Source organism: Anas platyrhynchos, chromosome 1 (assembly GCF_047663525.1).
Source record: "Anas platyrhynchos isolate ZD024472 breed Pekin duck chromosome 1, IASCAAS_PekinDuck_T2T, whole genome shotgun sequence".
Lineage (NCBI taxonomy): Eukaryota > Metazoa > Chordata > Aves > Anseriformes > Anatidae > Anas > Anas platyrhynchos.
In genome coordinates, this window is record NC_092587.1 from 47,535,827 (window position 1) to 47,556,838 (window position 21,012).

At 45.0% G+C, this 21,012-nt stretch overlaps 1 protein-coding gene across 2 annotated transcripts; it reads left to right on the plus strand.

The window, feature by feature from the left end:
- Positions 1 to 2,142: 2,142 nt before the first annotated feature.
- On the plus strand, positions 2,143 to 18,075 carry UBE2N (ubiquitin conjugating enzyme E2 N). Of its 2 annotated transcripts, none has more exons than XM_072036604.1 (4): positions 2,143 to 2,196; positions 16,191 to 16,437; positions 16,629 to 16,769; positions 17,392 to 18,075. In XM_072036604.1, the coding sequence occupies exons 1-4, from the start codon at positions 2,158 to 2,160 to the stop codon at positions 17,430 to 17,432; spliced, it is 468 nt and encodes a 155-aa protein (XP_071892705.1). In that variant the 5' UTR covers positions 2,143 to 2,157; the 3' UTR covers positions 17,433 to 18,075. The 2 variants fall into 2 exon arrangements, with proteins under 2 accessions (XP_071892705.1, XP_027307751.3); XM_027451950.3 differs by lacking the exon at positions 2,143 to 2,196 and adding an exon at positions 2,411 to 2,565.
- The last annotated feature ends 2,937 nt before the right edge of the window (positions 18,076 to 21,012 follow it).

Here is a 21,012-nt window from a genome sequence, read left to right on the forward strand (position 1 = left end):
CAGCATACCTGCTAATTCAAAATGAAGACTCCTCGTTATTACTGGGTGTCATAGCAACATGATTACAAATATGTGCAGTTATTCATGAAGCTGCAAGATTATACGAATGTTAATGTCCTCTTTTAAATAACCTTCTGTCCTCAGTTTTCTCTCCTGACTCCCTAAGCAAAGTTTGCTCTAATCCCTTTCCTCAAAAGCAATTAGATTCTCTAAACCATTCTCATACTGCTCAGTGGTAAGCAGTTATTTACACAGATCAGCACTATATTGTGGTCATCACTAGATTGTGTTAATTCATTTGCACCAATGCCATTGCTTTCCCAAGGGGCAGACGTTTTGAGAAGACATTACTGTGTTTATAGCTTTTATAATTTACTGCTAAGTAATCCTTCATTTGTGAAGATATGAGTTCTACAGGTGGCTCTTAAATGTAGCCTCAAAATTCTTCAAAATAAACAAGGTTTGCTCAAGAGCTATTATTGTACCACATAGGATCTAAACCATCCACGTGAGCCCAGGTCTGAGGTTTACTTTTGCCCATTCAAAGAACATCTCGAACACAATATTTTTTGCTTAGGGGTAGGAAGCTGTGCTACAGTCATTTGCAAGGGACTCCACATCTCTGTGCGAAAAAAATCAACCAACTAGTAAATCACCAAGACTGCTGCCACCAGAATCAAACATGAAAGCACTGTGCATCCTCAGAAGGAGAGCCCTAGCAGCCTAGGTTATAATAATTTGCTGTTAGGCACCAGATATGCTATAGATACTGTAATATATGAAGCAAGGAGAAAAAAAAAAAAAAAAGGCAAACATCCAACTGAAGAAACATATTATCTTAGAAAGGCTTTTTTCTATCTTACTCTACCTTACTTTTTTTTTTTTTTTTTTTTTTTTTTTTTTTTTGTAGAGATCACCATTTCACCTTTTTTAGATGAGATGGCAAGTAGTACGAAGTCACTGAGTATACAGAAGTACACATTCAGTCTAGTTTATTAGTAGCAACAAGCTGTAGTAAAGTAAAAAGGAAAATCCACAATTAAAAGTAGGTATAACTAGCAAGACCGGCCTTTGCTGAAGGACCACATCTAAACACAGCCATTTCACAAGCTCAGTAATGAATGCAAATAAACTCACCCTTCTCCACTGCAGGATGAGGGTGTGTTATTGATGAGTCCTTTAAGCTCCAATTCTGCAAATGTGCTTCCATGCACTTTTCTTGCTGTATGTCACGTTATTGTTGATTTTATTGACTTCATAGAAAGTTACATCCATTAATTTAGGAGAGCAACAAAGTGTTTAAAGGGACAAAGATGTACATGAGAGTGCACAGCAATTAAGTTTTTTTTTTTTTGGTCACGAATTCATTCATGAATTTATTGGAATTACTGCTCTATTCAACAGCTAAGGAGATCAAATAGCGTAGAACAACAATGTAGTTGTTAGTTACCTTCTGTAGCGTGAAGGATAAAGAAGGAAAAGTAGGTACGTTTTGGGGAAGTATTGTGGGGAGGGTGAAGTTTTCAGCTTAGAGGAGACTGAGGGGAGGCCTCATGGTGGCCTGCATGAGGGGAGTGGAGGGGCAGGCGCTGAGCTCTGCTCTCTGGGGACAGTGACAGGACCCGAGGGGACGGCATGGAGCTGGGACAGGGGAGGGTCAGGCTGGGGGTTAGGGAAAGGGTCTGCACCCAGAGGGTGCTCGGGCACTGGGACAGGCTCCCCAGGGCAGTGGTCATGGCATTGAGCCTGCATTTGGAGAAGCGTTTGGACAATGCTCTCAGACGTGATTGATTTTGGCGTTGATCTGTGGGGAGCCACGAGTTGGGCTTGATGCTCTGTGGGGCCTTCCCACTCAGGATGTTCGGTAATTAATCTTAAGGAGGGGGACACACCGCATCTGACGTGTTATTGCAGCCACACAATATGTGTTGATATAAATGCCTAAATTTTAGGACATAGACCACATTTGTGTCAGCAGTTACGCGGTCCGGATTTGCCAGTGTCAGAGACCTTTCCTTTCCACCACGGCGTGGGTCACCCGCGAGCCCTGTTTATGACAGGGAGACAGCACTTGAGAGGGAGCCGTGCGTGCAGCATCCTGCTCCCGGCCGTGCTGCTCGCTAACCTCTGGCGGTGCCTTCACCCCTCGGTGCTTTCATGTCCCACCCGTGCAGCAGCGATAGCTGGGATGCACGGGTGGGACTGGGATAGCAGCGATAGATGGCGGGACGGGGCGCTGGGGGGGTGATGGTGTCTGTGTGGGTGACCTCTGGCTCCTAGCGAGGATGGAAATTCACTTAGAGGGGCTTTGGTAACACACGGGTATTGTGTTTGGGGGTGCTTCTGTGACACTCTAGATGCCGAAATGGGACCAACAAGAGCGAGGCCGCCCCCGCCCTGTCAGCGGCCGGGGCCTCGGTTGCCCGGCGTGCCGCGCCGAGGGCGGTGCTGGCGGAAGCGCGGCGCGGGCGGCTTCCGGCTGTGCGCGAGCGGCGAGCGGAGGCGAGCCCGCCAGGCTGCTCCCGACGAGACAAGATGGCCGGGCTGCCCCGCAGGATCATCAAGGTGCCGCCGCCCGCGCCCCCCGCGGCTCCCCCCCGGCCCCCTCCGCCCTCCCGCTGCCGGGGAGCGGCTCCTGGGGGCACCGGGCTGCGCCCCCCGCCCTCCCTTCCCCTCCCTTCCCCTCCCCGTCCTCCCCCCCCCCCCCGGGCCCGGCCCCATCCCGGCGCAGCGCGGCCCTGCCCGGCCGTGAGGGCCCTGCCCGGGGCTGCTGCTCCCCGCCGGGCTCGGGCTCCGCCGGGGCGCTCCCCGCCGGCCTCGGGGCCGGTTCTGGCGTGGGCCGAGCCCGGTGGGGCCGCACGGGGGCTGAGCGGGGCCCGCTGCCGGCCCGCGGGCCCCGGGGGTGGGTGGGCGCTGGGCTGGGCGCCCCCGGCCCTGCCCCACAGGCGGTGGTGGGGCTGGGGGCCCTCAGGCCGGGGTCGGTGGGTGGGTGTCGGTGGGTGACTGCTTGCTGCGATAGGGTTGGGGAGTGGTCAGGGGAAATGGGTAGCGCCCCGTTTCTGCGCCGAATGAATGAATGTCAGAAGTGGCTGGCGGGGCTGGGAGGCTCTCCTGGCTGGGCAGGCCAAGCGGCCGGCCGCCCTGAAACACCGTAACGCGGCCTGTGGGGAGTAACTGGTGCAGAAATAAAACTGGATCGTGGTTAAAAAGATCAGTTTGTGTGATAGGTGATAGAAGAAACGAGGTAAAAATAAGACAGGCTTAGGACTCGTTGTGTGTCAAAGCAGTTAAACAACCACTGCTGCTCAGAAACGAAGCCTTCGTAACACAGATCTGAGTGTGGACATCCAGCTGCCTTGGTGCACAGCATACATGTACAATACTGAACGTATTTCAGGTGCGAGAAAGCAGTTTCATAATACAGCAGAACCAGGACTCATCGCAGAGATGTGATGAGAGCTCACTCGTGGAACTGATGCCTGCGTTAGGTTTTTCTGTAGCTTTTGACAATTTTCCTGCGTGCAGCCAAGAAGCGCACCCACTTGTAAGCTGGTACATACGTTTCCTTCTTGGCACTTTCGGTTTTTCAGCTTCTTTTAGGAAAAAAGTGTAGAGCAATGCTCACAGCTCTTTTTCCAATATAGATGATGGCACAGGAATGTTTTATCCCATCCTTGGAGATGGATGGGCAGACACACACTCCTACCAGCAGAGTCCTAGAAACTCCAGATTTCCTTCACAGGGGTCTTCCTTAGACCATACCAGGAGTAATGTCTCCTACAGGGCGGCGCGTGCTGTGGGTTGTGCCCTGTGTATGCATTATGGGATATCTGCGTGCAGTCCAGAGCTTTTGAGTCTTGATTTGGTTGTGTTGGATGGCTGTATATCTCATGCTGTGCGTGCATTAGGACATCAGATGGATGTATGGTCTAGGGTTTGAATCTGACTAGTCATTGCAGTCCTGAATGCAGAAAGTAGTGTTAGCACAGCTGCAGAGCTGCAGGTGAGCAGTAAGTCCGCTTGAGTCTTCAGGAGTCTCAGACGAGGGTGGATTTGATGGTTGCTATCCTAATGTTGGAGTTACATACCCCAGTGTTGGTTGCCTTATGTGGAGGGCAGTAAATGAGCTTCACTGCTAGTGTGAATTTGAAAGATGAGGAAAGGAAAAGGAAGAGAAAGATGGGTCAGAGGATAGCGAAGGGCTACTGAAGGCTAAACGAGCTGCAGTCACAAGGTGCTTCACCAGAAGCCATTTCTCTCTCCAACTCGCCAAGGATCCTGTTAGCAGAAGTCCTTTTTGCCTTGATCCACGTCCTAAGCTGGGGAGGTGCAGCAGTGGCCAGCTGGGTGGAGGAGCCCATACCCACAGCAACCCGGGACGCAGAGCCCAGCAGCCCGAGGTGCTCCTGGTGGTGCCGTGCTGCTGGCACACGGCCTGGCCCTCGGGGTGACAGGCGGCCCCGCGCTCTCCTCGGCTCAGCAGGGAGCTCTATTTATACTTGCAGTGCTGTCCCACGCTCATTTGAAAGGTGACGGTGTAGACGTGGTGAAGTATTCCTTACCGAAGGTAAAGGATCACTCCTGGCTCGCTATATGCCAATTACTTAGAAACACGGGCTTTAAATAAGTGGGATGGATGATCTGTAAGCTCAGGAGATGACTTGCTTTAGAGGTATGGCTTACAGCGTTAACACATAGCAAATGTTGAGCAGAAAATGACATTTGAGTCCTTGGATGTATAACTGGAATTGGAGAAACTTTTCTGTTGTGAATAGAGAGCAGGTATTTTTATTTTCTTCAGTAGCCTAATGCCAAGGGTCCTCTGGAGAGTCAGTTTGTGAGGAAAATCTGTTCATCTGAGAAGGTGTGGTGTGCTCACATAGAGCTGTGTCTCTGTGGTGGACTGCATGCTGTTCTCCTACTGCACAGTATTCAAAGTGACTCTTTGCAATGTACACGACAAATAAACCCAGAAATTTGTACTTTCAAGCATTTATTACACCAATTATCTCCTGTGTTGCAAAGTCACGTAGCTCCAGTGGAGTAAGGAGTTGAATTGCATCTGATTTTTTTTTTTTTTTTTTTGGCTGACATTCAAACCACCTCATTTCTGTGTCAAGTGCAGTCAGTGTATCTGAATGGGACGGGCAACATTGCCTTGTGTCATCTTTTTGAAATGTTTTTCTCTGCTGTTTTCCCTGCTGCAGTGATCTCATCATTCATGCTTTGGTGTCCAGGTCTGTGTTAACTGTGTAACCAGCTGCTAGAAACACTTTTGTGAAATCACTGCAGCTGCTCCTATCATGAAACAAAACAGCTGAAGCAGTCTGTGGTGTTTCTTCAAACTTTTTTTTTTTTCTGTTAAGGAGTTTATCAGTGTGAAGCTATTGGGCTCTGATTTCCTCCCCTGCACAGTAGTGTTATTTTCTGAGATATTCCTTCCTTGCTGTTTAGCATAAGAAGCCATTTCCTCATCACTGCCAGTGAGCTCCTTCTTGCAGTATTTTTTTTGAGAGTCTGGGTAACGCTTGGACTGCAGTTATAAAACATTACCTCGGAAAGTAAACTTTTTGGGAGGTTTTACAGAGATTCTGGTGGTGTATGTGGGGACAGGCACGTGCAGAACTCTGCTCTAGAGGTAAGTATGATCTGCTTTACCTGTGTGTCTTTTTTTTTTTTTAATATAAATCAGGTATTCAGTCTGCAACTTCTGAAACTATCTAGGGGTTCTTAAATTCACTGATGGCCTCTTGCCTGGCTAGAAGTTGCTTGCTTGATCTTGAAAGCTATGGACTGCTGTGGCATACTTTTCCCATGAAGAAAGTCTCTTTAAGGTTGCCATTACTTCTTGATTTCTCTGACACTTCTGGGCCTTTCTTTGTTTCTTGGATAAACAATTCTAAATTTATGTCCACTCTTCTCTATTTAATATCTTTCAGTGGTATTTTGAATCTGAGTGGTGGCGTGGTGTAGAAAATAGATCACTTCTGGTCAGAGCAGTTCCTTGGCATTCACCAGAGAAGCTGGATCTTTGGTCTTTGAAACGTGTTTTGCCCCGTGTATGCTGTTAGGATCTTGTGGAGAACTTCACATTTGACAGAAGGATGGAAACTTTGAATTTTTCAGAATTTTTTTGAATCTCCAGCAGTTGTAGGAGGGTGATATATGCTCTGTGCTTCGTGACCCCTCGAGCACAGCCTGGGCTGGCTGTGGCAGTGCAGGGTGCCGAGGCAGGTGTGGCAGCCTGGGGGCTGGTGGCACGGATGGGTTTTGTGGGGATGGGGAAGGCTGAGAGGGAGACCCAGCCCCAGAGGGTAAGAATATGCTGAAGTTTCACCAAGGAGTTGGCCTCAAATGGAAAGTGTGAAGGCTTAATAAAAGGTCTCAGAGAGAACATCGCTTACTTTCCATAGCCTTTTCTTTACAGAAGCTTGTGGTAGAAACCAGAGGACAAACTCGGAGGAAAGAATGGCAAATAATCCAGCTAGAGGCAAAATTTTTTTTTTGGAGTACCTTCTTATATAGTCATTGAGCACCTTTTACATACAAATATGTAGTAAAATAAACTTCTAGTATTGATGGCAGTGTTTTATGATCATTTCGCACACAGTTTGCAACGGTTTGTGCTATTAGCGTACTGCAGTCACTTGTGCCTGGCTCTACTGTAGCTGCAGATGCACCGTAAAAAGCTTGATCTGTGCTAGCGCCCAGATAATCCTCGAGGAATTTGCGTAGGATCTCGCTTCACAGTTCCAAAATCCCGTAATCTGCTGCAGAAAATCTGGGGATGCTGTCAGGGGAGAGTGGTGCTGACCTGTGCAGTGTCCTCCCTGGGTGAGTGTTGGGGGGCAGCAGCCCCAGCAGGCAGGTGGGGTGCCCGCACCCCGGGCAAGGAGCAGAGGCATCCGCGTGCAGCCCAGCTGCTGGAAACCACGAGCACAGCCTTCTCTTTACGATGTCTGACCTCTGCGTTAAAGTTTAATGGGCTTTATTGGTAATTCTTCTGTTCCTAAAAGACAGAGAGCATTTTCAGGAGACTTTCTCCAACGCAGCTGTTTTACAGCATTGCAATTCTCATCTAAACATTTTGAGATCTGGCAGGCAGCGTGGCATTTGCCTGGGTAACAAATTTGTTTTCTTAATTGTAGCTAATGAAATGATAGAGCCTGGAAGAGCCTGTGCCAAAATGTGATGTGCTGTTAGAAGAAGTTACTGGGTCTTTGAGGTTTTCTGATGCAGCTTTATCCGTGTCTGTGGAAGACAATTTTGACTGACAACTTTCTTCATGTCTCCTGCTGCCTTCTCAAAGCGAAAACATGCGTGCAGTTTACCTTCTTCTGTGCAAGCCATCAGCTTGTGGTGAAGTGCGATCTTCCTCTCTATCCCACGCTGAAGGAACGTGAACGAGTTGCCATTCAGCAAGTAATTATAACTTGTCCGCGTGCCAGTGTGCTGCTTTCAGTTTAGCCCTGTGCAGCTGAAACCGTTAGCTTCTGGTTCGTGTCAGAAAATGAAGCCAAACTACTCGCTGGAGCTGGAGCATAAAGGTAGTGGTAGCTGGCAAGGGGCTTCTGTGATCAGAGCAAAGATAGGAAATAAACGTGTACGGTATGTGCTCCGAACTGAAGCGCTGGAGCTGGTGCTATGCTCCTGTGGTTCTGCAGGCAGCCAGCACGAGGTGGGAAAGCTGCCACCCTGTGAAATCAGATGACCAGAAGTTCTCAAGGTGGTCAGCCTGCGGTTCTCGTTGGCCCGCCGTGCTGTGTAAACAGCGTTAACCTGGGCTGTGCTGGCACAAAAAAGCGTGTGCTGCTGCAGCAGGCTTGGACCGAGGGACTGCTTTGGCTCCGAACTCTGCAGTAAAGGTTATTTCTTAAGCCAAATCATTCTGTGATCTCATTTGTTTGACTTTGCTACTGCTCGGGCTGATGAAAGGGCTGCATGTGACTGCACGAACGAGCCCTGCTGCTTGGGGTACGGCTTCCCACTCAGATAGACCCTTGTGGGTTGTGAGGGAGGGTGGACACAGGCACAGATGTGAGCTGAGCTGGTTAAGGACTGGTGGGCTGAAGTAGCAGGGAGAAGAGTTTGACTTAACTGCAGAGGCAACATCTGGAGCAACGAGGAACAAGATAGTGGGTTAGCACTGATTCCCAGTCATTCAGAGCAGAACTTTGGTGTAACATACATCAAAAATAGGTTTTTGCTATTTGCTTTGCCTTAGAAATCTTCCTGGAGAACTTGATGGGAAATGTTGGCTCTTTCCTAGGGAGCAAATATTAACAAGTGACTGATCAGCAATTAGCTAAACTGAAGGATATCTTATGTTTTTTTTCTTTTCTCACATAAATCGGGGTGTGTGGTGCCCTCCAAGTGGTAAGTGTTCTCTCTGCTACAGCAGAAAGTGGAGCTGGTGGCTTTCATTTTCTGTCCCTTTTTATTGTTGTTCAACTCTAACTCGCAGTGTCATCTGTAGAGCTTTGTGGTGGTTTTACCGTGCTAGGCAGCTAAACACCACAACCGCTCTCTCACTGCCCCTCCTTAGATGAGGAGGGGAAGAAGTAAAGTAAAGAACAACTCACGGGTTGAGATAAGGATAATTTAATTAAAGGGAAAAAGTAATTATTAAGGAAATATTAACTAAACAATTTAAATAAAGGGGAATAAAAAGGGAAAGAGGAAAAGGGAGGGGGAAAGGGAAAAAAAGGAAAAAAAAAACACAAAACAACAAATAAAGGCTGTGTGGAAGTGCAGAGGAAAGAAATTACTCTCTACTTTCCACAAATGAGTGATGCTTGACCATGTCCTTGAAGCAGGGCCTCAACGCACGTAGCCAGTGTTCAGGAGGAGGCCTGACATTTTCCCAATGAGAGCCCACCCCTCCCCTCTTCTTCCTGTTTCCCCCTTTTATTGCTGAGTGTGACATCACATGGTATGGAATATCCCTTTGGCTGGTTTAGGTCAGCTGCCCTGGTGATGTTTCTCTTCTCACTTTTTGCCCACCCCCTAGGAGGGCTGGAGATAGTCCCTGTGCTGTGCCAGCACTGCCCAGCAGCAGACACAACACCGGTGTGATATCAGTGCTGTTCCAACTGCAAGTGCAGAGCCCAGCACTGTGCGGGCTGCTGCAGGGAAAGGTAACGTCCCAGCCAGGCCCAGTACAAACTTGAGCTCTCCACCGCATCCTCTCCAAAGTGCTCTGGATGTGGCAGTTCGAGCCTGCTGCCCCGTGAGCCACCCGGGATAACTGCCCTGGTGCCTGGGGCGCCTCCTTCTGCCCCTTGGCCTCGGTGTTTTGATAGCAGGAGCTCTACCTGCAGCCAGTGCCAGCTGTTTGTCCCTTCTTCTGCTGGGAGTTGCTGTCCTCTGCCAGGTGGCGGCAGAGCTTGTGCTGTCAGCCAGCGTTTTTGGGTTAAAATCGCAGGTAAGAGAGCCCAGCGAACTTGTACAGAATCAAGTAAGGTGTGCTGGCGGGATGTGCTTTCTCAGTAGGGCTGAGGGATGGCAGTGCCTGGCGAGGGGGCAGCAGTAAGCACTGGGAGCTGTAACTCTTGTTGCAGGTGATCCTTTAAAAGAAGGATATGGTTCCATCATCTGTGCTCCCTGGATGCAGCCGTTGAGGGTAGGTTGGACTTGCAGGTAGGGATGGGTAGTAGCTAAAATGTTTCACTGCCTGGAGAGGATTGGTAAGGGCTTGTGCCTTGCCTTGGCCTGAGAAAGCCTCAGGGCTGTAAGCTCCATCCTGCTGGGTGGCGGTGAAGGGAAACGGCCTGGCGGCCGTGCAGGGAGTTGTGCTGATAAAAATAAGAGTAATTCCCCCGAGACCTTGCGTGAAGGTGTGGTGCTGCAGCACTCGAGAAGCCTAAATACTGCACAGCTGTGGTAGCCACAGCGTTCTCTTCCTGGATAAGAGGCCTTGGTGATGTTTTCTTCCACAACTTCCAGACAACTTCTGCAACTCCTGCAACTTCCAGAGCAGTTTTATCACGGCTGTGTTGAACTCTGGGATGCTCGGTGCTGTTACATCTTCATGGTACCGGCACAGAGCTGCTAGGCATACGGATCCTTTCCCTGTGCCGTGGGCGCTGCCAGAAGCTGCTAGATAGCCTGATAGTGAGTAAGAAGATACACAGAGCCCTTGGTGCTTAGGACCCCATAGATGGGTGAATGCTTTAATGCAGCCGTTTGCCATCTGGTGCTGAAATTAGCACTCCTGGTAGTTAAGCCTCTTCCTCCGGGACGAGGAGGAGCCTCTGCGTTTCCTTCCAGGCTGTCACCTGCCTGTCCTGCCACCACAGCTGGAGCCGTCTCCTCTCCCACCCTTCTGACACTGTGTCTTTACCCCTTCCTTGTGGTCAGCACAGCTCTTCCTTTGCATGGGCACATATTGGGACAGCCCACGGACTTCTCTCTCTTGTAATTTTTATTTTTATTTTACCCCCCTGGCTTGGCTACGCGCTGTGCTTCACCATGGGGTCAAGAGACCACCATGCAGACAAGTGTTGGTGCCCTGCAGGCCGAAGTGGGAAAACCCCACAGCTTTCCTTGTTCCTTCCCCCTGGTGGCCACTCACTCAGCAGCTGAAATTGTTCAGGCTCTGTATGGTGTCTGGATTTTCCTAGGTTCCTCTTGTTGTAGTGGACTGGATGAATTTCACTGGGTGATCTAACAGTTGATAGTAAGGGACTGAGTAGAGCAAAGGGTGACAGTAAGTGTGTCCCAAGTGTATTCCTCCAACTGTAACATCTCTCTAAAATCTTCTGTGTTTAGCTATGTTTATGGATTAACGTGCAGGTTTTTGTTACCGGTGTTACCTGTACAGCAGTAATACTGAATGTGAAAGGAGAAAACGGGGGTGATGAGAAGCTGAGCATCAGACAGATACATTGCAAAGCAGAGCAACTCTGAAGACATTGAGTTTGGATTTCTTCATTGAGGTAGTTTGTGCTGACTTTGCAATTTCTTTCTGAAATTCTGGAAGTCTTCAGACAGTTGTTTTAGTGTTTCTTTTTTTTTTTTTTCTCCTGTATTTTGTAGATGTTAGATGCTGATTTTTCCTTTATTACCTACTTTAGCCACCATCCCTTGGTAGGCAACATGAAATTGGTGGTGGTTAACTACAGCCAAAGTACATGGAAAGAAATTGCACTCGTTTTTCCAAGCAAAGAATACAGCACTCCATTATAAAAAGCAACGAAGAAACTTTAAAAGTTGTCTAATTCCATGTAACAATTTCTTCCTTCTCTGCTGGAATGGCCTTTACCAGACAAGCCTTCTGATTGCCAGCGTGCCATCGTTTGGTGCTGCCATGGGGCTGATAGCAAGTAAGGCTTCTGAAGTACACTACCAAAGCTTTTTGTTTTACAGAGTTGTAGATGTAGTGATATTACTTTTTTGTTGTTTTGGCTGAGGTCTTGGCAACTTGAGGCTTTTATAAAGACTATTGCAAGACCAGAACGGGTGAAAATAATGGTGTATTTCTAATGGGTTCCTTCTTCATACTGGACTTTAAAAATTGGTTTTCATGCATGTCTGTGTGGCAGCATCTTTTCTCTTGTTCAGCTGGTTTCCTTAAAGAGGGGCTCTGTCATGCTCTAGGTGTGGATGCAGGAGTATCCTGGTGCTTGTCTGCTTCTCAGTATTTTTTTTCTTCTTCCACTGAAAGCAGGATGATGAAGGTTATTACTCAAAGAGCCAAACACTGAAATCAGTATGTTGTTTGTGTGGCTGCTCTCTCCGGGTAACCCAAAAAGTCTCCAATCCCATCTCCTGCTCTCTGCTTAACCATCACGGAGCTCTTCTGGGCTACCTCGTCCTCACAGGTTGCTGCAGAAACAGGTTGAGGTTTTCTCCCCCCTCGGGTCCAATTAGTCTTCCGTTTAATGTCTTCATAGAAGAATAGCTGCAGAGAATGTCAGCTCCGCCATCTGTCCCACCCGGATCAGCTGTCACTCTACTTCAGGCCACCTGTGTTAATAAGCAAAGCTTTACTTCTGCTTGTCAAAACACCTTCAACACTTCTGTGTTTCTTTTAAGCGCTTAATTAAAAATAAGAAAGAAAATCGTGGGGGGGCGTAACCAGTTGTGAATGATAGTGTTTTTTTATGGAGGCACTGACTGGCATGTATCTTCATTTTCCACTTACTTATTCATTTTCTTCAATCAATGAAAACTGTGAGATTAACTTCAACTGGAAAAAGTGGAGTAAAAGTAAGAGGGAGAAGAGGTCTCATTCTAAAAATGCTGCGGAGTACGGCAAATAGAAATAACTACTTACGGATGCACGGGGTGCTTTGTTAAATGCTTTAGAGCTCAAAATACGTCTTAATGCTTTCTGTGAAACTTCAGTATGCTAGAGGAGAGCTAGTAAGAAACACTGTAAGATGCTGTTCTGAAACACTTATTTAGATGGAAATTTGTATTTCTGTGAAGACAAAATGAATCGCTGTATTGCGAACACACTTGTCTTAGCAGCAGAACTGTAAAACCTGTTTTTCTGTGAATTGATCCTTTTGTGCTTCTTTACATGATAAAATGTGGGTATCCTAGCTCCAATTTTATCCCTACTGGCGCTTTCCTTGGCAAGAAGCAGGATGTGCTTTGAAGTGAAGTGGCTGAACCACAAGTCACATCAGGGCTTTTCGTGACGTTCCCATCAGTAACGCGGAGCATGATTTCTGTCTTAGCCATTGACTTCTTACAGAGCTTAAAGAAACTAGCTGAAATTGGACAAAAGGTTCAAAAACTATTCTGGGGTGAAAGGGGGAAGTAGCAGCTTGCACAAGAGTTGCTTGCTCAGCTGAAAAGGTATTAGAAAGCTGATTGCCCAAAGAGATACGGGGAAAGAAATACCGAGTATCTTTGAGCTTCCTGATTAAGTTCAAAAACGTAGCATGTTTAAAAGTTTAACTGGAGGTGATTATTTTCTTTTGGTGTTTGAGAGACTGGTTTTCATAGGGAAACCATTCCCAGGGGAAAGTAACCTAAAGTTACAAAATCTGATTACCGTGTTAAAGGAGATTAAATGCTTCCTTCTTGTAGATCGAGCCCACTTTTGGTGCCTCTTCTGTGGGTGACTTACGGGTTTGTTTTTGACTTTATGTGCGTAGGCTTTAAAACATTTTGATTCATTTTCCCCTTTCTACTACTCTTCTATGGTTCTGCCCAATATTTATTAAGGATATTATAACTTTCCTCATAACTGAAGGACAGAAGTCTTGTTTCCTGTCAGAATTTGGCAGGTGTCTATATATTTAAGTAAAGCCACTTCACATTCTCTCAATGAGTGGCATCATCTCTGTTGTTTTTCCATGGTCTAGCAAGCTTGTCTGTGGGTAGAGTTTTAAAAAGGCTTCTTTTGATGCAGAGATACCTCTCAGCTTCTGCATAAAAGAGAAGTGGGGTATGCTGAGAGGAGCCACGGCTGTCGTTGTGTGTGCCGTGGAGAAGTGCTGGGCAGGTGGCTGCGTCACAGCCCCACCGCTGTGAAAGACGAGCGTCAGCCACTTCCCTCGCAGGCTCCTCGCAAGTATTCCTCCTCGGCTCTGTTTGGAAGCAGTTCAAGTTGTGCTGCTGGTGCTGGAGCTCCGTGTGGAGTGCAGGAAGCAAGATGTGCTTATTCAAAGCACTTTTCCTCTCATATCCATGTTCTGCATGGGCTCTAAATAGCCCTGACACCAGCGTAGCTCTGTGTAACATACATGATTTTTTTCATGCTCACCTCTTCTGCGTTACCTCATAGCAAGATGACCGCGTCCGCATCCTGTAGAGGCGTGAAGGGCTGTCTGAACGTGAAGACACGCTAGCAGTGGCATAGCTCCTTCCCTACGATGCCATTCCCTATCAAAGGAACCATTTTTCTCGTACACGGGTGCTCTCATTGTTTACTGACAAATGGCTTTTCGTGGCGGTTTGTGCAGCTCACAGCCGGACGTCGCTCCCTCAGCTCTGCTGGCAGGTAGAAGTGCTGATGCTGCTGCCAGAGGACTGCTGATTCTGGGTTATTTTAAGCCAGGTTTGGCTCGGTGGTACGGTTGCCGTCAGCATGCTGCCATAGCTGGGGAGGCGGGGGGGAGATCAGAGGGACTGACTGGGGCTAGGGACTGCTGAGGTCAGCCCGCCTATTGAAAAGCCTTCCTATGTTTAAGGCTTTAATCACCATTATATATATGTTTGAGAGCCTTGGCTCCATCTAAAATTTAGGCACACCCATAAGAAAGATGGGAATTAGCACGTCTGGTGGCAAAGTCCAGGTGGTAGCAGCTGTGAAGAAGCTGAAAAATCGGACCTCTTCATAAAGTTTTGTTAATTTCAAGCTGGCTCGTTGTAATCATGTATCTGGCATAAGGCACTATTTCCTCTTTGAAAAGTGTCAGACTGCCATAAGTATATGATCCTTCGTAGGTGGAAATCTGAATTACTGCGTTTACCTGCGGCAGCCCTTTTACAAAACACGTGCTCAAAAAGTGGAGACTGTTATCCCCTTTCCAGGGGTAATCCATGGCTTCTTACTTGCTGACTCTCATGTAAAACTAAAGCTTTAAGTACTGGTTAGAACTGCTCTTCTACAAAACTACTGTACAGGGAAATAACCAACAGCTCTCAGTCTGAATATGCAGTAAATTCACCCGTATCCTTTAAAATATATTTGCATGAGTGAATGTAGAAAGCTTTGAGCAGCGTGGACACCCTTCAAGTAACGTGTATAAGTGGCATTGGCAGCTACTCCCTGTGCAGATAAGTAGACAGCATGTAGCCACAACAAGGAATTGGACCAGATAAATCTATTTTTTGTGTGTTTGTACATGACAATAACCTCAGTGTTAGGAGGTGTGGGAACTTGTTGAATTTGAGATGACTACTTGGATTTTTGCATTAATTATTGTGGCTTCCCTGCTTCGTACATCCATTATCTTTTGCTACAACGAGGTGTTATTTAACGGCATCAGGACAGCTGCATGAGTGCTGTGCCAGTTTATTTTAACAAAATGCAAATATTGTAACAGTCCAGTTACATTTGAAGAACTGAAGTAGAGGCATTTTGTGCTGGTTTTAGTGCTATTGTAGCCACGGAGTAACTATGCTATAAAACTAGAGTAATAAATTACTATTACACCTACAAGTTACCATTTTTCCTTAGCAGAAACAGGAGAATTTTTCATTGTGAAAGTCAACATGGAAAAAGGTGGTGATAAAATTAACTGCACACAGTGAAAACAAGCTGGAGGAAAAGCAGGAAATGGGGCTAAAATTACCTGAGGAAATGAGGTTTCTGCAGAACTTCTTGTCCCTGCCTAGTGTCCTTTTGCCAGTTCCAGCTTTTTTTTTTTTTATTTTATTTTATAACAGTGGAAAGGTGCCTACAAGACTTGTGAAGACTGGCAGCAGGGGAGAGGGAAAGACGTACAGAGCTTAGTCTGTTCGGTGCATTAGCAGGATGGGCAGGACGTGGGCAGCTCTTGCCTATGGCCACATCTCGCTGTCTGTGGTAGGATTAGTGCTGTAGGCAGAAGAGTTGAGCAACAAAGAAACCAAATCTGTGTAGGAAACCAGCCTCTCCTAAGTCTGCTGCTTACAGAACAGCTTGTCTGTCTCCAACTGGTTGTTAGAGCAACTTCAAATGGGCTTATTTGTAGACTGAATGTGCTTGAACAAAAGCTATTTACAGGTATATGTATAAATATATGAACCATCTTTAATATTGCAGCAGAGCAGTAGTTTCAATTCTTCAAAATTGGCTCTGATTCCAGTACAAGCACTCATCTTAATAACCCTGTCCACTCATATTTGAGTAAATCTTGAATACTTTCAAGGTAGTCAAGGTAGAATGGGAAATGCTTTTGGTATCCTCGCTGTGGTATTCTTTAAATTGCTTTTATGTATACTGGAAAAAAAAATTAGCTTGGCAGCAGTTTAATCAGAAGTTAAGAGGTTTGCTTAGGACAGGTTGTTATCTATTACCTGGTGCTGCTGAGGCGTGCTGAGGTGTTTCAGCAGCCGAGGGATCGGAAATTTTTTTTTTTTTTTTAACCTGTTCACCACGTCCTGCTCTTTGACTTTAAGATATTCATTTAATGTGGTAATTTCAGTGGGTGTAGTCAAATAACTCCTGATAAATGCAGCCTGTACAATCTATATTGAGCAGGGTGTTTTTGTTACATTGCCTCTTTTTTTTTTTTTCCTTCTTTTAGGAAACCCAGCGCTTGCTGGCAGAGCCAGTCCCTGGGATAAAAGCAGAACCAGATGAAAGCAACGCACGTTATTTTCACGTGGTCATTGCAGGTCCACAGGATTCCCCCTTTGAGGGTGGGACATTTAAACTTGAACTATTCCTTCCAGAAGAATATCCAATGGCAGCTCCTAAAGTACGTTTCATGACCAAAATTTATCACCCTAACGTAGACAAGCTGGGAAGAATATGTTTAGATATTTTGAAAGGTAAGTGTGACCTTATTTTCTCAATTTTTATCTTATAAAGTACAGAACTTGTAGATTGACCCTAACAAGAGATCTAATTTGTTTACAAGAATACTTAACTTACCCTTTAATTCGGGAGAGGAAAACTTGTGTTTTTTTTTTCCTGTAGACTGTGAATGTGGTGTTTCATACTGCTATAAATGTCTCTCTAGATAAATGGTCCCCAGCTTTGCAGATCCGTACAGTTCTGCTATCAATCCAGGCTTTGTTAAGCGCTCCCAATCCAGATGATCCACTAGCAAACGATGTAGCTGAGCAATGGAAGACCAATGAAGCCCAAGCCATAGAAACAGGTGACGTATCTGACACTATTTTTCTAACTTTAGGAAATACATTGAGCTGATAACTAACTGGTTGGGGTTTTAAATCCCGACCTCCTGTTCCATGCCTGCAATGTGCAGACACAATTATTGCATGTGGTTGTAGTCCAAGTTTCCTCAAAATGCCTGCAGCACTCTGTTGAAGAGTGTAAATGCAGCCTTCTAGAAGAACACAGATCTGTTTTGTCTTGAGCTTGTACGTTCCTAAATTGTAAGGGTGTCTAATTTGCACTCATAGTAAAATAAAAGTGCGCATCTGTATTTTTAGTGTAAAGTTTAAGAAACAGATTTAATTCACAAAGTACATCTCTTCCGTACCCGCCTCTGTTGCAGGCTGTAATGGATGGAAAGAATTATTACATTAACACCTTCTCACTGTTGGCTTCACTGCAGTCAGACTGCTTCAGCAGCTGTCAGTGTTTGTGTATTATATCTTGGATATTATAGGGGGTCAAAATTGCACACAAAATCTCAGAACTGATATTTTGTGTACTTGCAGCAGCAGCGTAAAAGTGGTGTTAAATAAAATAATCAATGACTTTAATAAAACTTGAAAAATACTTTTTTTCTTAAACGTATATTTTTTTCTTTACAGCCAGAGCATGGACTAGGCTATATGCCATGAATAATATTTAAATGCGCTTTGAACATCAAGTGTGCATCACTTCTCCTGTTCTGCCAAGACCTCTTCCTTTTTTTGTTTGCATTTAATGGACACAGTCTTAGAAACATTACAGAATAAAAGCCCAGACATCTTCAGTCCTTTGGTGATTAAATGCACATTAGCAAATCTGTGTCTTGTCCTAATTCACTATTGTAACGCATGAGCAGAGGCTAGAAGTATCATCTGGATTGTTGTGAAATTGTTTAAAAGCAGCAGCACATCTCTGCTTTTAATCCCATCATGGTTTAAGTATAAGCACTGTGAATGAAGGTAGGCAGGGTTAGCTGCGGGGCTTTTTGTTTTAATTTCGTGGGCTCCTCCTCCCTTTTTATGGTGATGCTAATTGCATTGGTAAAAGCAGCTAACCAGTTATACTTTAGAATATACCCTCTAGCCCAGTCTAACTTAGACGCTGTAGATGGACAAGCTTCATTGTTTGAACAAAAAATGGGAACATTAAACAAACATCCATCACCTTCACTAATAATATTGTGATTCTGCTGTCAAGTGTAGAAAAAAATCCCTCCAAGAAAAAGCTTGTGACCATTTTGTATGGCTTGTCTGGAAAATCTCCTGTAAATCTTATGTTTTAGTAAAATATTTTTTGTTATTCTACTTTGCCTTTGTACAGTTTATTTTGCTGTGTTTTCATTTCTCTAATGTGACAATCGTATTTAAAAAAAAAAAAAGAAAAATTGAATCCAGAATTGACAATTTGTTTTCACCACCAGTCTGACAGATTAAAGAGTAAAGAGGTGGAATTCACAATATATTTGCTTCTGTTTGCTGACTTATTAATTTTTGTAATGTGGGTGCCCTTACCTGCCCAATTTAATACAAAATTACATTGGGAGTGACTTTTTTGGGGCAAGAAGTCTCTGTAACCACTAATCATAATTTCAGTAATGCACTGATACATGTTTTTATGGAAATTGAGCATAATCAAATAGGAGGCTGAGAGGAAATGACAGCACTAATTGTGAGTAACTGCATAACTTGTCTTTGATTATCATCAAATGTTAGGCTACACACTTTTCTAACTTCTTTAATTCCCGTCCTCTATAAACATGAAATACCAGTGTGCGTAGAAACCACTGTTACAGCCAGCTTGTATATTGACTGATGTTTGCTTAACCACTTCTAGCTAGCGCCTCTTGCCACTGGTTTTACTCTACAAGCCTTATTAAGCTACTTGCTTGAAGAGCCAGTCTGCTTAAATAGCAACAAAGCTTCTTTATTGGAGGGAAGGAAAGTTTTGATGGAAAAACTTCCTTCTTGTCCTTGTTCTCGAGTGTATGCATCTCGTCTGGGAGTCCAGCATCTTTTCTGGGAACCCATCTTATTACTTCCCTTAAAGTTCCTGTATCCCTGTTCTCTTCCTGTGTTACCCTCCACTCCCCAAATAAAATCTTAAAAGCTTTTGACAAAGCCAACCTGGAGTGTGTAAATGGCAGCTTGCTGTGGTTGCAGTGGGGAGTGTTACGCCATGCAATTCAGGGCTGTGGTTGTATAGTCTATTGGTATTCTCCCTCTCTTACCTCTTACTCTAGCATCATCTGAAATTTCTATAGAATGTGGTGTATTTATTGTGCTCTTATGTAAGATGAATATTAAAACGACATTTTTCCAACAGACAGTGCTTTCAGTGGTTAGTAACTGGTATTGTCCCTTGCAGTTCTTGAAACGTGGTTCAAGCTTGGTTCAGAACCCAGCTTTGGGATATTGGGCTATAAAATCCTGTTCTAAAAGTAGTTTCTGTGTTGAATGTAAGCTAAAGTTGCATTTGGGGCTTGGTGGCGGGTTGTTCTTCAGGATGGGTGTGTGCCATTAACCCTACCTCCTTGTTACAGATGAGCACGTGCTTGGGTTTAGTTGACATACATCCCCCATGCGCTATTGATGCGGGCAACTTTGGGGTGGGCAGCTGAGAATGCACGAACTGTGGCCCTGGATTCACCTCGCCCACCTCCTAAAGCTTTAAATGGATGCTACCTGGCACGTAGGGCTTGCCTTGGCTCTCCAGTCCAGGGATGTGGCTTTGAATGTGGCTTTCCCTTCCTTCCGCAGAGAAGCGGGATCTGAATTGGTGCTGAACAGAATCGAGCTTAAATCCAGGTGGGATGAATCCAGGCCCAAAGCCGTTCTGCAGATGGCTAGGTGTTCCTATGTTCAGGGCTTAAAACTTGGCTGGAGTTGGTAGCTAATACGGGGATGTAATTAAAGCTACAAGTAGGTTCTTGATCGAATATTATTAATATATAAATAGAAAAAAAAATCCTCTGCTCCCATTTGATAGTGACTGAATAAAGTGGATTATGGAACTGTTTGAGTACGTGGTAGCCAGTACATGTCTGGGTTATTTCATTTTATTTTAATTAAGTATCTCAACAAATTGGGGACTTTATGAAGTCAATACTGAGTTTGAATGTACGAGTCCATAGTAAGGATATATCTGAAGTTAGTGGTATAAAAGGACAGATAAAATACTGTATTTCAGAACTGTTTTGAATATTTTCAAGTGATAGTTGCAACGAAAGCAAACTTTAAATAGGGTTCCTGAAAAGTAAATACCTGTTTGTTGTGGGGTCTATTCAGGCATATTTAATCCTTTTAAATTTGGCATTATGTGTGTGTATATGTGTATATATATATATTCAAAAAAATAAACCTGATTTAAGAGTTCTGTATAAAGTAAAGCTGGGGATTTTATTCTATCTTGTGTTGGGGGATGTGTGAAACTTAGACTAAATAGACTAAATTCTCTGAAGCCAGATAGATGCAGCTTTTTTTTTTTTTTTTAAACTCAGCTGAGCAGATGGATATGATCACAGGCATTATCTGAAACTCAAGGTTGCTTCTGTTCCACATACCTTTACAGCTGGTTAGCAATTGCAGCTATCTCTTGGGGAGCATTAGTTTTGTCTCCACTTTGTAACGGATGGCCACTGGATAAACTTACACCAAGTTTACAATAAATGGGTTTCCTCTGGCATTACTGGTGCTATGTGTCAAATGTCCCGAAATCCTCAACAGGAGTGTTGCTACTGCTTCGTTAGGTTCTGGATAGTAACTGCAGCTGTTAAGCCTGGATTATCAAATAGACTCTAAAACCACACATGCAAAATACATCTGCAGAAATTTCCTTTAGATCAAGGCGGCTTGGGAGGGTTTTGTTTTTGCATAAACACTCAGTGGTTGTCTCTTAACACTTAACCATTGCTTTCATGGGTATGAAGTGTATTATCACTGGGAACTGACGGAGCAGTTCCTCTGTTTGGTAGCTGACTTAATCTAAAACAAGTGAAATGTTGCTTCTATAGCTTTCAAGAAAGTGTACTTCTGACACATGGAGATTGTTGTGAAACATCTAAATGGACTAGAAACATCAAAAATTGTGACATCTCAATCTGTGTACATTCCGTGGGGTATCTTTTTCTTTTTGAGGGTTTCTTTTGAAGTAAAAATGTCTGGTAGGTTTTGTCAATAACATGTCTTGACTGTAATGTAATATGACACTGAAATAAAAGGAAGAGTGATTATTCATTGTAGAGA